The sequence below is a fragment of the Staurois parvus genome, unplaced genomic scaffold, assembly GCF_062004578.1.
Source record: "Staurois parvus isolate SC_StPar_1 unplaced genomic scaffold, SC_StPar_1.0 ptg001001l, whole genome shotgun sequence".
Taxonomy (NCBI): Eukaryota; Metazoa; Chordata; class Amphibia; order Anura; family Ranidae; genus Staurois; species Staurois parvus.
In genome coordinates this window covers 65796-80750 of record NW_028318797.1, presented here as the reverse complement: position 1 = coordinate 80750, position 14955 = coordinate 65796, and the positions used below count along the sequence as shown (strand labels likewise).

Sequence of the window (14955 nt, the reverse complement as noted above, 5' to 3'; positions counted from 1 at the left end):
CCCACTGTCCTCCTGTTTACAGCTACAAATTCAATTACTGTATTTCCTTTCTTGTCCATCCTGTCTTGTGCCCAAATGTAGTACATCCCTAATTAATGCCTTAATTTTTGTGCCAGAGGAAGTGCTTCCCATCCCCAATGCAATTAGTGCCTTTCTTGCCAAATGTTCCCCAATTCAATAAAGGCATCCCTTCCATTGTGATCCAAATGTCCACAAACTCAATCAAGGCATTCCCTCCATTCTCATACAAATGGCCCCAAACTCAATCAAGGCATCCCCTCCATTGTCATGCCGCTAATGACCCCCCTCCACCTCTCGTCCTGCCCCGGTTTAAGAGGTCAGTGCTGGGCTCTCCCAATGATCCATTCTGCTGTGCAGCCACTGAGGGATCCCAGCTGCAGCGGGACTCTAGTGGCCAGACTCTGCCTGAGCCCCATTGGAGTAAGGGGGACCCCAGAAGCCACATCAGCTCTGCCTGAGATGCTACCAGCTCTGCCTGAGACTTTCACATCAGCTCTGCCTGAGACGCTGCCAGCTCTGCCTGAGACTACCACATCAGCTCTGCCTGACATGCTACCAGCTCTGCCTGAGACTACCACATCAGCTCTGCGTGAGTGTATGCTTCCCCTGTGTTATCTGAACTGTTTATGAATAGTATTTTTAAAAATATTTTTCATATATTTTGTAATATATAAAAAACGCATTTCAACATACAGTGTGTGTGTGTGTGTGTGTGTGTGTATATATATATATATATATATAGAATACGGCCAGAATTGTAGTATTTCAAATATACGCCAATATATTTGGGAAGAATATTTTTAAAATATATTTTTCTTCCACGTGAGTATAATTATTTGAGATTTACACTCGCTGTCTGACTTTCTTTGCCTCCCTCAGTCCCGGCCTGTAATTCCTGGTTCACACTGCTGCGATTTGCTGGGACACAGAAAGTCGCAAGACAAGAAAAAATCCATTAATTTCAATGGGTGCCATCCTAATTAATCTTACCTCAGCAGTCCACGCCGACCAAGTTGCAAGCGTTGAGCGGTGATGTACGAAGCCAAGGGATTGGGTGTTGCATAGCACATGCTTCAGGAAGTACACGCCCAGTGACCCTGCGGGGTGCTCTGTGAATTCTGACTGCAGATGTTTACAGAGACCACAGGGTGAGCCTTCTGGCTTTGCCTCAGCCTGAGAGCTTCACCATAATAGCTCATTGAATGTTGTCTCCTCCCTGCCTGGAATATCTAATGCCCTTCCACGGACCCTGTGAGGTGGTCTGTGTGCGACTACAATGACCTTCTGTTATGCATTGGGGCCTCATCAGCTCCCCCTGCAGGAATATATTCCACACAGCTATATACAATGTTCATACACCTAAACAGCACTGCAAGCCTGATTTTAGTATCAGCTAGTGTGCAATAGTTCAGTTTTCAGCAACCACTGAATTGAAAAGGATTATTTTTTTTTTGGGGGGGGGGGGGTGTTGAGCCAATGTGAATCTCATTTAAATAAATAAAAAATAATATTATCAATGAAAATGAATAAATATAAACAAATAATATTGCAAACTAAAATAAATAGCTATTATTGTAAATTAAAATAAATAATGATATTGCAAATTAAAATAAAAACATTTAAAATAAAAAATAATATTGCAAATTAAAATAAATAAATATAACATAAATAAAAAATAATAAATATGGAGACGACACAGACACCTTGTATAAAATTATAAACTCTGATGGGTTTGTTTTTTTTTAATAAACCATAAATAACTTTACAAACATTTTTTTCTATAACAACATTTTACACAATGAAACAAACCCTCGGGACAGAGCTGTGTACAATATCTACAAAATATGTTATTGCAGCAAACTGAGACCTTCAGAACGCCTCTGGGGAGGTCTCAACATTCCACTACTTTTTAGGTAAGTGAATTACATGGACGGAGGTTCTCCCGCAAGTGGGCGGAGCTTCATAAAAACACCCCGGTTGCAAATATAGTCTGATCACCAGTCGGAGGTCTCCCCCTCTAAGGCCTGGACTGGTGTGCTGGCCACACAGGCAAAGGCTTTGGGCCTGATCCCATGCAATGGAAATTCCAATGCGTTTTCCTCTCACAGCAAGCCCAGGTGCTGCATACAGCTGCCCATAGACATAAAAGGCTGTGACTGTACCGGGTACACGCTGGTGTAAAAAAGTGGGTATATATATATATATATATATATATATATATATATATACATACATACATATATATACACACACCCACACACACCCACAGTATATATGTAAAGTGCTGCCTAAATCGACTGCACTGTATAAGTACCTAGTAATAATAATAATGACATAATAGAGTGTACAGGAAAACCTGGTTTACGCGTTTCGTCAAGCCTTAGAGCAGAGCTCCACCCAAAAAATGGGGAGAGAGCTAAATTAAAACAAACAAAAAAGTATAACAAAAAATGGGGAGAGGACTAAATAATTAAAGATGTGTACGTGTATATATATATATATATACACACACACACACACACACACACACACGCATACATACACACACAGTGAGGAACAGAAGTATTTGAACCCCCTGCGATTCTGCAAGTTCTTCCACTTAGAAATCATGGAGGGGTCTGACTTTCACATTGTAGGTGCAGTCCCACTCTGAGAGACAGAATTTAAAAAACAATTCAGGAGATCACATTGTATGATTTGTAAAGAATGTATTTGTCTTGCACGGCTGAACAGAAGTATTTGAACCCCTGAGAAACAGCAAGAATTCTGTCTCTCAAAGACCTGTTACTGCGCCTTTAAAAAGTCCACCTCTACTCCACTCATTCATCTAACTTAGTAGCACCTGTCTGAGCTCTTTAAAGACACCTGTCCACCCCACAGTCAGTCAGACGCCAACTACTACCATGGGCAAGACAAAGGAGCTGTCAAAAGACACCAGAGACAAAATTGTGGACCTCCACAAGGCTGGAAAGGGCTACGGGGCAATTGCCAAGCAGTTTGGTGAAAACAGATCAGCTGTTGGAGCAATTGTTAGAAAATGGAAGAGGCTGAAGACGACTGTCAGTCTCCCTCGGACTGGGGCTCCATGCAAGATCTCACCTCGTGGGGTATCACTGATAAGAAAGGTGAGGAATCAGCCCAGAACTACAAGGGAGGAGCTGGTCAATGACAAGAAGAGAGCTGGGACCACAGTTTCAAAGGTCACTGTCGGTAGAACACTACGCCGTCATGGTTTCCAATCATGCATTGCATGGAAGGTTCCCCTGCTCAAGTCATCACATGTCCAGGCCCGTCTGAAGTTTGCCAATGACCATCTGGATGATCCAGAGGAGGCATGGGAGAAAGTCATGTGGTCAGATGAGACCAAAGTAGAACTTTTTAGTCTACACTTCACTCGTCGTGTTTGGAGGAAAAAGAAGGATGAGTTGCATCCCAAGAACACCATCCCTACTGTGAAGCATGGGGGTGGTAACATCATGCTTTGGGGGTGCTTTTCTGTGAAGGGGACAGGACGACTGCACTAAGGAGAGGATGAATGGGGCCATTTATTGTGAGATTTTGAGCAACAACCTCTTTCCCTCAGTCAGAGCATTGAAGATGGGTCATGGCTGGGTCTTCCAACATGACAACCACCCGAAGCACACAGCCAGGAGAACCAAGGAGTGGCTCCGTAAGAAGCATATCGAGGTTCTGGAGTGGCCTAGCCAGTCTCCACACCTAAATCCAACAGAACATCTTTGGAGGGAGCTGAAACTCCGTGTTGCTCAGCGACAGCCCCGAAACCTGACAGATCTAGAGGAGATCTGTGTGGAGGAGTCGGCCAAAATCCCTGTTGCAGTGCAAACCTGGTCAGGAACTACAGGAAACGTCTGACCCCTGTAATTGCAGACAAAGGCTTCTGTACCAAATATTAACACGGATCTTCTCAGGGGTTCAAATACTTCTGTTCAGCCGTGCGAGACAAATACATTCTTTACAAATCATACAATGGGATTTCCTGAATTTTTTTTTAATTCTGTCTCTCAGAGTGGGAATGCACCTCCAATGTGAATGTCAGACCCTCCATGATGGAGAAGTGGGAGAACTTGCAAAATCGCAGGGGGTTCAAATACTTCTGTTCTTCACTGTGTATGAAGAAGTAATTAAAAAAAGGCAATAAATAAATAACCATATTTATTATTTTGTGTGTATAAGTCCACAATTAGGACTGCTGTAAATAATTATTGGAATTATTTGATACAACCACAAGCGCATTAGCACCCCCTTTTTCTAATTAAAAAAAAAAGGCAATTACAGTGCGGAGGACTGAGGCGCAAACACAAGGGTTCACGAAAGGGGGTGGGGCAAAATAAAGCCCCTCCTTCATAATTGGTTGTTAAAGACATTACTAATGACAGATACTATGCACAGCAGAGTGCTCAGAGATAATAATGGGAGGACACCACTTCAGATGGGAGGCTTCTTCAAGGAGTATAAACATACAACACGTAAAACGCATACAACACATAAAACCATACAACACATAAAACCACAAAACATATAAAACAAACAACACATAAAACACACAACACATAAAAAACACAACACATCTATGTACAGCACAGTGCTCAGAGATAATAATGGGAGGACACCACTTCAAATGGGAGGCTTCTTCAAGGAGTATACACATACAACACATAAAACGCATACAACACACACAACACATAAAACCACACAACATATAAAACACACAACACATAAAACACACAACACATAAAAAACACAACACATCTATGTACAGCACAGTGCTCAGATAATAATGGGAGGACACCACTTCAGATGGGAGGTTCTTCAAGGAGTATAAACATACAACGCATTCAACACACAACACATACAACAGACAAACACATAAAAACAGACAACACATAAAACAGACAAATACATAAAACAGACAACACATAAAACAGACAACACATAAAAAGAGACAACACATAAAAACAGACAACACATAAAACAGACAACACATAAAAAACAGACAACACATAAAAAACACAACACATAAAAAACAGACAACACATAAAACAGACAACACATAAAAAACAGACAACACATAAAAAACAGACAATACATAAAAACACACAACACATAATACACACAACACATAATACACACAACACATAAAAACAGACAACACATAAAAACAGACAACACATAATACACACAACATATTATACACAACACATAAAACACATAATACACAACTGTAAAAACACACAAACGTAAAAACACAGCGCATAAAACACACAACACATAATACACAACCGTAAAAACACACAAACGTAAAAACACAAACACGTAAAACACGCAACACATAAAACATACCACCACGATCTTTCACTGACACACGTAAAGTATATAATAAACGTTGAAGGGTGTCGCCTCCTTTTAACATTCACAGAAGTGCTAAACTTTGGAGTAATACTTCGAAAATTCGTTTTCTGCGGATCCGACGTCGCAGTCAGTTTCAGAAAACTCACACATTGTTGCATTTTGCTCTCATTCCTTCTAGAAAAAAAAACCCCAAACTCTAATCCCTCCATGGAGGTGCCGCAAGAAAGTGGCAACGCTGTCATTCTTGTTAGCGGGGGTTCCCCTTCAATATGGGACTATTTCCTCATTTCCTGTTCCGCTGACGAATCGTCCCCAAACAGGAAGTGAAGGAAAATCAGAAGCAAGGAATCAGTTGGAAAGTAAAAACTGGACAAAAGGGCTCCGGATGGGTCACTGAAACGATCGCTGGGCAAAGTGGCTCTGCACCAACAGCTTTTCTCCAGCTGGGGGCACCCTTTAGAAACAGGTGAAGAACCGAGGGCTGACATGTGCACGTCGGAAATTGTCATTTCGTTTTGGATGCATTCATTCATCGAAGAATTTTGCTATGTTATATTCAATATGCTGAACCGATTTGTTTTTGGGAATTCGTTTTGTATCCTTTGCATTCGTTTTGTTTCATTCGGAATAGCTGGTTATTAAGGAGCTGGCAGCTGCCGCGTCCTCAACTGCTTCCCGACCGACCTATAGCAGAACAACTGCTACGGGACAGCAGGGCTGCGCAAAAATCATGTATATATATGCGATTTTGTGTTTCCGGGTAGGGGGCGCGCGCCCTACCCGCGCTGCTATTGGCGGCCACAGATGTCGATCACCGGGTCCCGGCCAGAGATTCCCCGCCGGCACCCGGTGATCACCGAGGAACACTGACAAGGGAAAGGTCTGTATGTCAACCATACAGATCTCTCCCCTGTCAGCTCCTGCACGCTGCTTTGTATGGCTCCGCACAGCAGAGCCATACAAAGCAGTATGCTTACATAGTAAAACACAGCACACAGTTAACCCTTTGATCGCCCCAGATGTTAACCCCTTCCTAGTAGAATTACTTCTACAGGGTGGCAGGGCTGCACAAAATATCATATACATATATGTATATATGTGTGTATGTATGTATACACACACACATATATAAAAAATTTGCATTTGTAGGTAGGGGACGCTCCCACGCACGCCCACACGACCATTGGTAGCTACAGCTGTCGATCACCGGGTCCCGGCCGGAGATTCCACACCAGCACCCAGAACACCAACAGGGGAGAGGTCTGTATGTAAACAACACAGGTCTCTCTCCTGTCAGCAAGGACATGCTGCTTTGTATCTCCCCGCACAGCAGCGTGTCACCCTACTAAACCACACCCAGCACACAGTTAACCCTTTGATCGCCCCACATGTTAACCCTTTCCTGCCCAGTGCCATTAGTACAGCGTCAGTTCTTTTTATTAGCACTGATCACTGTATTGGTGTCACTGGGGATGTCAGTGACACCAAGTCAGTTCCCCCCCAGTGTCAGAATGCCCGCCGCAGTCCCGCTGTAAGTCGCTGATCGCCGCCATTACTTGTATCTAGAAATAAAAAAATTCCACTATCTATACCGCCATTTGTAGGCGCTATAACTTTCATGTAAACCAATTAATTTACACGTATTGGGATTATTTTTTTTTAGCGAAGACACGGAGTGGGATACATTTTGGCTGAAATTAGAGAAAATTTGATTTTTTTTTACTGGACATGTCAAAAATATAGTTTTTTTTCCCCAAAATTAATTGTAGATCTATTTTTAGGTTATAGTGCAAAAAAAAAAAAAAAGCAGAAGCAATCAAATACCACTGAAAGAAAGTTCTATTTGTGGGAATAAAAGAACATAAATTTATTTTGAGTGCAGCGTTGCATGACCGCGCAATTGTCAGTTACAGTATCGCAAAAAATGGCGTGGTCAGGAAAGGGGGGGGGGGGGGGGATCCTCCTGGAGGGGTTAACAACCATGACTCATCTGCTGTCTGCGAGATTCCCCAGCGTGTTGAGGGCAGGGGCGGACTGACAACTCATGGGGCCCCCGGGCAATAGGGGATCATGGGGCCCCTGTGTCCTTTCCAACACTCAAAGCATACCCAAAAAAGCCTATAAAAAGGGGCATTTCATGGGGCCCCCTACTGACCCCGGGCCCTCGGGCAGTGCTCGAATTGTCAGTCCGCCCCTGGTTGGGGGCATATAGCCTGTTATGATTCGGGAAGGGGGGGAGGACGCTTGCTCATGTTCTCTCTTTCCTGGTCTGCTTGCTCAGATAAGGATCTGGTATAGATTTTGGGGGGACCCCACAGCATCTTTTTGTACATTTTGGAGTAGGGTTCCCCTCAAAATTCATACCAGACCCAAAAGAGCCTGGTATGGATTGGGGGACCCCCATGCTGCTTTTTTAAAATGTCTTTAATGCCGGCACTTTTTTCAGTTTACATTCTACGGTCAATGGGGAATCCCACTGACAGCAGAGGAGTCATGGTTGTCAAGGATACGGCGGCCGCCTGCTCCTTAACGACCAGCTATTCACAATTATTCCCAATGAAACAAGCGAAATGATACATTTGTTAAATTTGTTATAACTTTTTTTTCAGATTCGTTGACATCCGTTACATTTTGATATATCCGAATCTCTGAAAAATCAAATTTTCATCCAAAAAATGAACCCTGGTGAAACCAATCCGAGAACTACGGCGATCATGAGAAATGTTAGTACATTCCTCTGGAACAGGGGTGGACTGACAACTTATGGGGCCCCCGGGCAATAGGGGATCATGGGGCCCGTGTCCTTGCCCAAACTCAAAAAAGCCTATGAAAAAGGTACCAGGGACATCTCATGGGGCCCCCTACTGACCCCGGGCCCTCGGGCAGTGCCCGAGTTTCCAAATGGTCAGTCCGCCTCTGCTCTGGAGCATACAAAATTCTCTCCTGGGCTTGGTCAACCATCTAGCCTTTTCTAGGGCCTCTAGAACGCTCTTGGGTCTACTCTAGAAAAGCCATTGTCCTGGCGTGGAAAGACCCCCTACTGGAAGAAACTGGTCAGTTCAGTGGTCCCATTGCATAAAATGACATACAGTATACCTCCCAAGGTTGCCCCAAAAAATTTGATAAGGTTCGGGATCTTTGGATCAAATCTCCCTCTACTATTAATGCTCGGGATGATACCGTGCTTGACTAAAGTGGATGGTGCGTGAATCCTATGTTCATTGAGGGGGAAGGGCTATGTGGGGATTGACCTGGCACAGTCCACCCCGTGTACCCCCTCTTCACCTTTTAGCATCTCCCTGGGACTATATATTGCTCATACTACACTTTATTATTTATCGTGTTATACTCCTAATTTTCTGAACTTTGATATGCGCCTAATCACTATGGTGGCACCTCCTGATGGCCTACCGTGGTCATGTGGATGCTGCTACCCTCGTTGATCGAGGGGTACCAGAGTTGTGACTACAGTTGGGAGCGTTCTTTTTTTTATGTGGAGCCGGGGAATACACAAAAAATCTGTTTTGTAGAGTGTTTTCTAAAAACAATTTTGAAAAAAAAAAAATACAAATTTCTGGTACCGTAAAGCCAATGTGAACATCTGTTGGATTCTTCTGAGGAGCCAAGACATTAGCTCACAGCAGGTGTCTAGCGGTAATGGTAGGAGAACCACCCTAACCTCTGGTCGGTCTCCAGATGCTGGGCAGGCCATAAGGATTGTCAATATGGATCTCAGAACTATGGGGATCAATAGCAATGTTTAGTAAGTTCCTCCGAAACATACAAATTCTGGTACTATAATGCCAAAGTGAAGGTCTCCTAGTGGATTCTCCTTAGGAACCAAGACATTAGCTCACATTAGGTGTCTAGCTGTCATGGTAGGAGAACCACTCTAACCTCTGGTTGGTCTCCAAAATTCTGGTACCATAATTCCAAAATGAACATCTCCTAGTGGATTCTCCTTAGCAACCAAGGCATTAGCTCACCTTAGGTGTTTAGCTGTCATGGTAGGAGAACCACCCTAACCTCTGGCTGGTCTCCAGATGGCGGACAGGCCTTAAGGATTGTCAATATGGATCTCAGAACTATGAAGACTTGTAGGAATGGTAGTAAATTCCTCTGAAACATACAAAATTCTGGTACCATAATGCCAATGTGAACACCTCTTAGTTGTATTCTCCTTAGGAACCAAGACATTAACTCACATGAGGTCTCCAGCTGTCATGATAGGAAAACCATCCTAACCTCTGGCCGGTCTCTAGATGCTGGACAGTGTGAGCGTCTCCTGGTGGATTTTCATTTGGAACCAAGACACTAGCTCACAGCAGGTCTTTAGATGTCGTTGCAGAAGAACCACCCTAACTTCAGGTCCATCTCTAGATGCTGGGCTGGCCATAAGGTAGGAGGTTTGTCAATATGAATCTGAGAGATATCTATGGGAATTATTAGCAATGCTAGTAAGTTCCTCTGAAACATACACAATTCTGGCACCATAATGCCAATACGAACACCTCCTAGTTGGATTCTCCTTAGGAACCAAGACATTAACTCACATCAGGTCTCTAGCTGTCATGATAGGAAAACCTCCCTAACCTCTGGTCGGTCTCTAAATGCAGGGCAGGCCATAAGGTTTGTCAATATGGATCTAAGAACTATGGGGATCATTAGCAATGTTAGCAAGTTCCTCTGAAACATACAAAATTCTGGTACCATAATGCAAATTTGAAGATCACCTAGTGCATTTTTCTTTGGAACAAAGACATTTGGCCTACAGCTGTTGTGGTAGGAGAACCACCCTAACCTCTGGTCGGTCTCTAAATGCTGGACAGGCCATAAGGTTTTTCGATATGGATCTAAGAACTATGGGGATCATTAGCAATGTTAGTAAGTTGCTCTGAAACATACAAAATTCTGGTACCATAATGTCAATGTGAACATCTCCTAGTGCATTTTTCTTTGGAACAAAGACATTTGGCCTACAGCTGTCGTGGTAGAAGAACCACCCTAACCTCTGGTTGGTCTCTAGATGCTGGGCAGGCCATAAGGTTTGTCGATATGGATCTAAGAACTATGGGGATCATTGTTAGTAAGTTCATCATGTTAGTAAGTTCCTCTGAAACATACAAAATTCTGGTACCATAATGCCCATGTGGACACCACCTAGTTGGATTCTCCTTAGAAACCAAGACATTAACTCACATCAGGTCTCTAGCTGTCATGATAGGAAAACCACCCTAACCTCTGGTTGGTCTCTAGATGCTGGGCAGGCCATAAGGTTTTTTGATATGGATCTCAGAACTATGGGGATCATTAGCAATGTTAGCAAGTTCCTCTGAAAAATACAAAATTCTGGTACCATAATGCCAATGTGAACGGACCCTAGTGCATTTTTCTTTGGAACAAAGACATTTGGCCTACAGCTGTCGTGGTAGGAGAACCACCCTAACCTCTGGTCGGTCTCTAGATGCTGGGCAGGCCATAAGGTATAGGGTTTGTCAAGATGGATCTGAGAACTATAAGGATCATTAGCATTGCTAGCAAGTTCTTCTGAAACATACAACCCAATGTGAAGCACTTGGAAACAAACCTTAAAGAAAATCGTGAAGTGACCATGCATAGAGGACTTCTGCAAGCATTTTTAAAGAATCGGCAGGACAAAACCATTCTGGGGCAATATTTGTTCCCTGGCAAGGTGTACTGGTAGGTCGATTCCCTATGATCAGGGAGTCACAGTTAATGACAACTGAGATGATGTTTGTGCAAGTTGTGTAAGAACTTGCCAGGTTCTTACAGCTGTTTGTATCCTTCTGGGTAGATTTCCCTTCATTTTCCATTCAAGACATATGGGGAGGTCAGCTCAGCAGACGTCCTGCTCCACTCTTTTCAAAACCCAAAAAAGTTTGGGTGGGGGTTGAATTATGAAATCTGTCCTTGGTCATAGTCTCATTGATCATTCGTCAAAAAAGCTTTCACAGTAAGTATAAGAGGCAAGCTTGCCTCCACTGAGTAATATTTACATATATTTATAGGCAACATTTAGAACAATGACACATCCTAAAATACAAGAACATGGTTTCTAAGTCTGGTTTTCAGATGTATTCACATTGCTGCCCACCGTGGGGGTTTCCATTTCCTCCGAGCTGCTCTGCTGCCCTACAATAGCAGTTTCATTCACCAGAGATAAGCCTTCTTGCCCTGTAACGCTTAAGCTGCCATTTCCTAAGATGGTCTTGAGTTGGACCCAAAAGAACGGTTGCCTGCTTTCCTCCACAGGCCACTCTAAATAAGTTTTGGTCCTGAGGATTTTCCGTAACCTGTGGAACCTTTTCGGAAGATCTTCCATGCTAACACTTTCCTTGACCACCAGGATGACATCTTCAAAAGCGTGGCCAATGGCCCTTTGGTGGGCGAAGTACAGCTCATAGTTACACCACTCGCTGTTGACAAAGTTGTGCGATAGAATGAAGATGATTTTGCAGCTGTTCTCAATGTTCTCGATTATGTTATCGATAATCCATTTCCCCGGTTGGAAATCTCTCTCGTGGATGCATATTCTGTAGGGCGGGTCAGAGTTCTCCAGATGAGGGAGGAGAACCCCTCTTACCCAGTCAGCATCTGAATAGCTGTATGAGATGAAGGCATGGTAGTCGTAGAATCTGCTCTGGTGTGCCTTCCGTGATCGATATTTCATTTGTATGATTTGACAAGTTGCTCTGATGTACCATGGTGCATCAAATCTCCAACACAACAGCATGCAGACAATGACAACAAAAGCGGTCACCGATGCAGATATGGCCACCACCAAGCCAACATTACATTCCAGTAATCCTGGGTGGAAATGCTCAATTCTGGTGTCCAATAAATACTGGGGGTGATAGCAGGAATAATCATCAGGCCAGTCATCAAGAATCAAAGAACCCTCTTTCCGAGTGTCTGTAAAGAAGGCATAAAGGTCACATGTACAGTGGTAAGGATTGTTCCCCGCTGTCAAGAGTTTCAGCTTGGGCAAATCTTGAAAAGAACCCTTATCGATAACTCCAAAAGAATTGCCTTCCAGTGCCAACACTTGAAGGTTCGGACTGCCCCATCCGGATGGTATAAACTTGATTTTATTGTTGCTAAGGATCAGTTTTTTCAAATTGGTGGTCCTGTCAAAGTAATCCATATTTAATCGGTCGAGATGGGAATTGGAGAGGTCCAAGTATTCCACTGTTGTAGGTAAACACTTGAATACTTCATACTGGAGCAAATTGTCTCTTAAAATAAGAACTTTGATGTTCGACGACCACACACAAGATTCGTTGCGACTCCCAAGGTTGTTTGAGCCAAGGTCAAGGTAGGAAAGTTTTGGCCACTGAACGGTCAACAAAGAGATGGTCTTCAGACTGCGCATGATATTGTTGCTGGCATTAAATATCTCGATATTGGGTAAAATGTTATCTCTACACAACAGGTTGTACAGGTATGAGGCTAAGAGACGGTTCCCCGATACATCTAGCACAACCACATTGGTCATCTGCCCCCAAGCATCACAAGGAACATAGTTGAAGTTCACATTAATGATACTGAGGTTGGTTACCTTGTTGAACCAGGTGAACGTCCAGTCAAAGCGGAGTATATCTGGGTTGGTGACATCCTGTATGACCAGCTTTTCCAAATATAAATCGTTGATGGTGACTTCAGATTTATTGGCATTTGGAGAACGGGCAAAATCAATGGAGATCAAGTAAAGATTCTTTATGGATGATCTCTGGACATTCTGCAAGACCAGACGTAGGAGGTTCTCATTAAATTTCCCTCTGTAGAAGACCAGGTCTCTTAAACCAATATGTGGTAGATAGGAAAATAGATCATCCATGCCCACGTAATACGACAACTCAAACAGGTTTCGAAAGCGGAGGCTAGTGAAGTTTTTGTTTGTCAGATCCTTCAACATGCCACCAAGCAGTGTTGCGTTTTTGTCCATAGCAATGTCGAGCCACAAATTCTCCGTGTTCAGCAACGAGAAGGCCCCGGGTTCATAACAGTCTAGGCTAGACTTGGACTTTAAAGCAAACCTTACGAGACTGATCCTTTGGATGGACCTAAAGTCGTCTTTTAAGATGTTGGAAATCAGAGGCCCTCCTACAGACAAATCTTTAAGATTCACCAGCGTGCCGAAGGCGTCCTCAAGAGTGGCTCGCTCGTAGAAGTTGTTGGACAAGTCGAGGATCTGCAGACATCTCAGGTTTTCCAAGGACGAATGAGGAATTGTCCTGAGAGAGTTGTTAAACAAACTCAAGTTCCTGATCAATAGGTTATACTGAAATGTCCCATTTTCTACGTTTGATATATTGTTGTAGCTGAGGTTCAGTGTTTGCAGCTTGGGATATCGCAAAAAATCATCGGCTCCGATTTCTGAAACTTTGTTAAATGATAGATCCAGGTATTCCAGGTTCTCCGAGAGATTTTGGGGGACTCCTTCAAGACTCTCTCCTTTGCAGGTGACTCTTTTTCCATCTGTGCTGACATCGCAAGCCGACCGGCACCGTGCCAAAACTCTGATCAAGACTATGAGGGTCACCAACCATCCGGTGGACTGGAACATATCTAGGCAATCCACATCTTCGTTTTCTGAAATGTAGAAATTGAAACAATTATCGGGACGCCCCAAATTAAATTCTCCCCACAATGCGAGGAGGACGACTCATTCGTAATTGTTTATTTCTATGTTCCTGAGACACAAGGCTTTACTCCATGTTTTTGGAATATACGGGAGGGACCCCAGAACAGATGGGATCGTTTATTGTGAGGAGAACTAAGCCAACGTGGACAGGAACGGACTGACCATTCGAGCACTCGGGCACTGCCCGTGGGCCCGGGGTCAGTAGGGGGCCCCATGAGTTGTCAGTCTGCCCCTGAACGCGGAATATCTCGCTCTTGCCTCGTTGTGGAGAAAAGTAGGTGTACATCGAACAAACAAAGTATCAGATATACATACTGTACATTTTATGAATGACCCCCCCCAGGCTGTACTGTGATGTACGTCATGCCAACAATACACGTGTCGCCTTCTATGAGTCAGCTAAAATTGATTTTCCCCTTAGGTGAGGAATCCGAAGAACGCTCCTTTGGCTTAGCCCTTCCTTACCTCTGTAATTAACACCTAACTGTAAGATTCTCGGCCTCTGATTAGACCCGTGCGATTCGTTACGTTCTGAATCCAAATTAAGACAAAAGTTTTATTATTCAGGGATCTGAATGCATTTGAAGCTCCAAATAAAAATAGTCACTCATTTAAAATAATGAAATTTTGTCCGAAATAACGAACTATCTAAATTCGAATTGAAAAACAAAACTGAATTTGAAAACAAGTAAAACATATAAGCTGACTATGGCTGATTTCCTTTAAAAGGAGTATGTGTATTAGAATACAGCCATCTTAGGAAATTCGAATTTAGAAAAGAATACAACAGAATAGAATAGGTTAAAAAAATAAAGGAATAGAATAGAAAAAATAATAGAAAGAATATAACCAACTTTCCAAGTTCGAAATTCTAATTTTTAATAGATTAGAATAAAATA

The 14955-nt window shown here is 43.1% G+C and overlaps 1 protein-coding gene across 1 annotated transcript; it reads right to left on the bottom strand.

The window, feature by feature from the left end:
* Nucleotides 1–11015: 11015 nt before the first annotated feature.
* On the bottom strand, nucleotides 11016–14208 carry LOC149441352 (toll-like receptor 2). The gene has a single exon (XM_089657441.1). The coding sequence runs from the start codon at nucleotides 13976–13978 to the stop codon at nucleotides 11468–11470; it is 2511 nt and encodes an 836-aa protein (XP_089513567.1). The 5' UTR covers nucleotides 13979–14208; the 3' UTR covers nucleotides 11016–11467.
* Between the last annotated feature and the right edge of the window lie 747 nt (nucleotides 14209–14955).

Coding starts and splice junctions, on each gene's coding strand:
- LOC149441352 (XM_089657441.1), bottom strand. CDS start 13,978: ATGTTCCAGTCCACCGGATGGTTGGTGACCCTCATAGTCTTGATCAGA.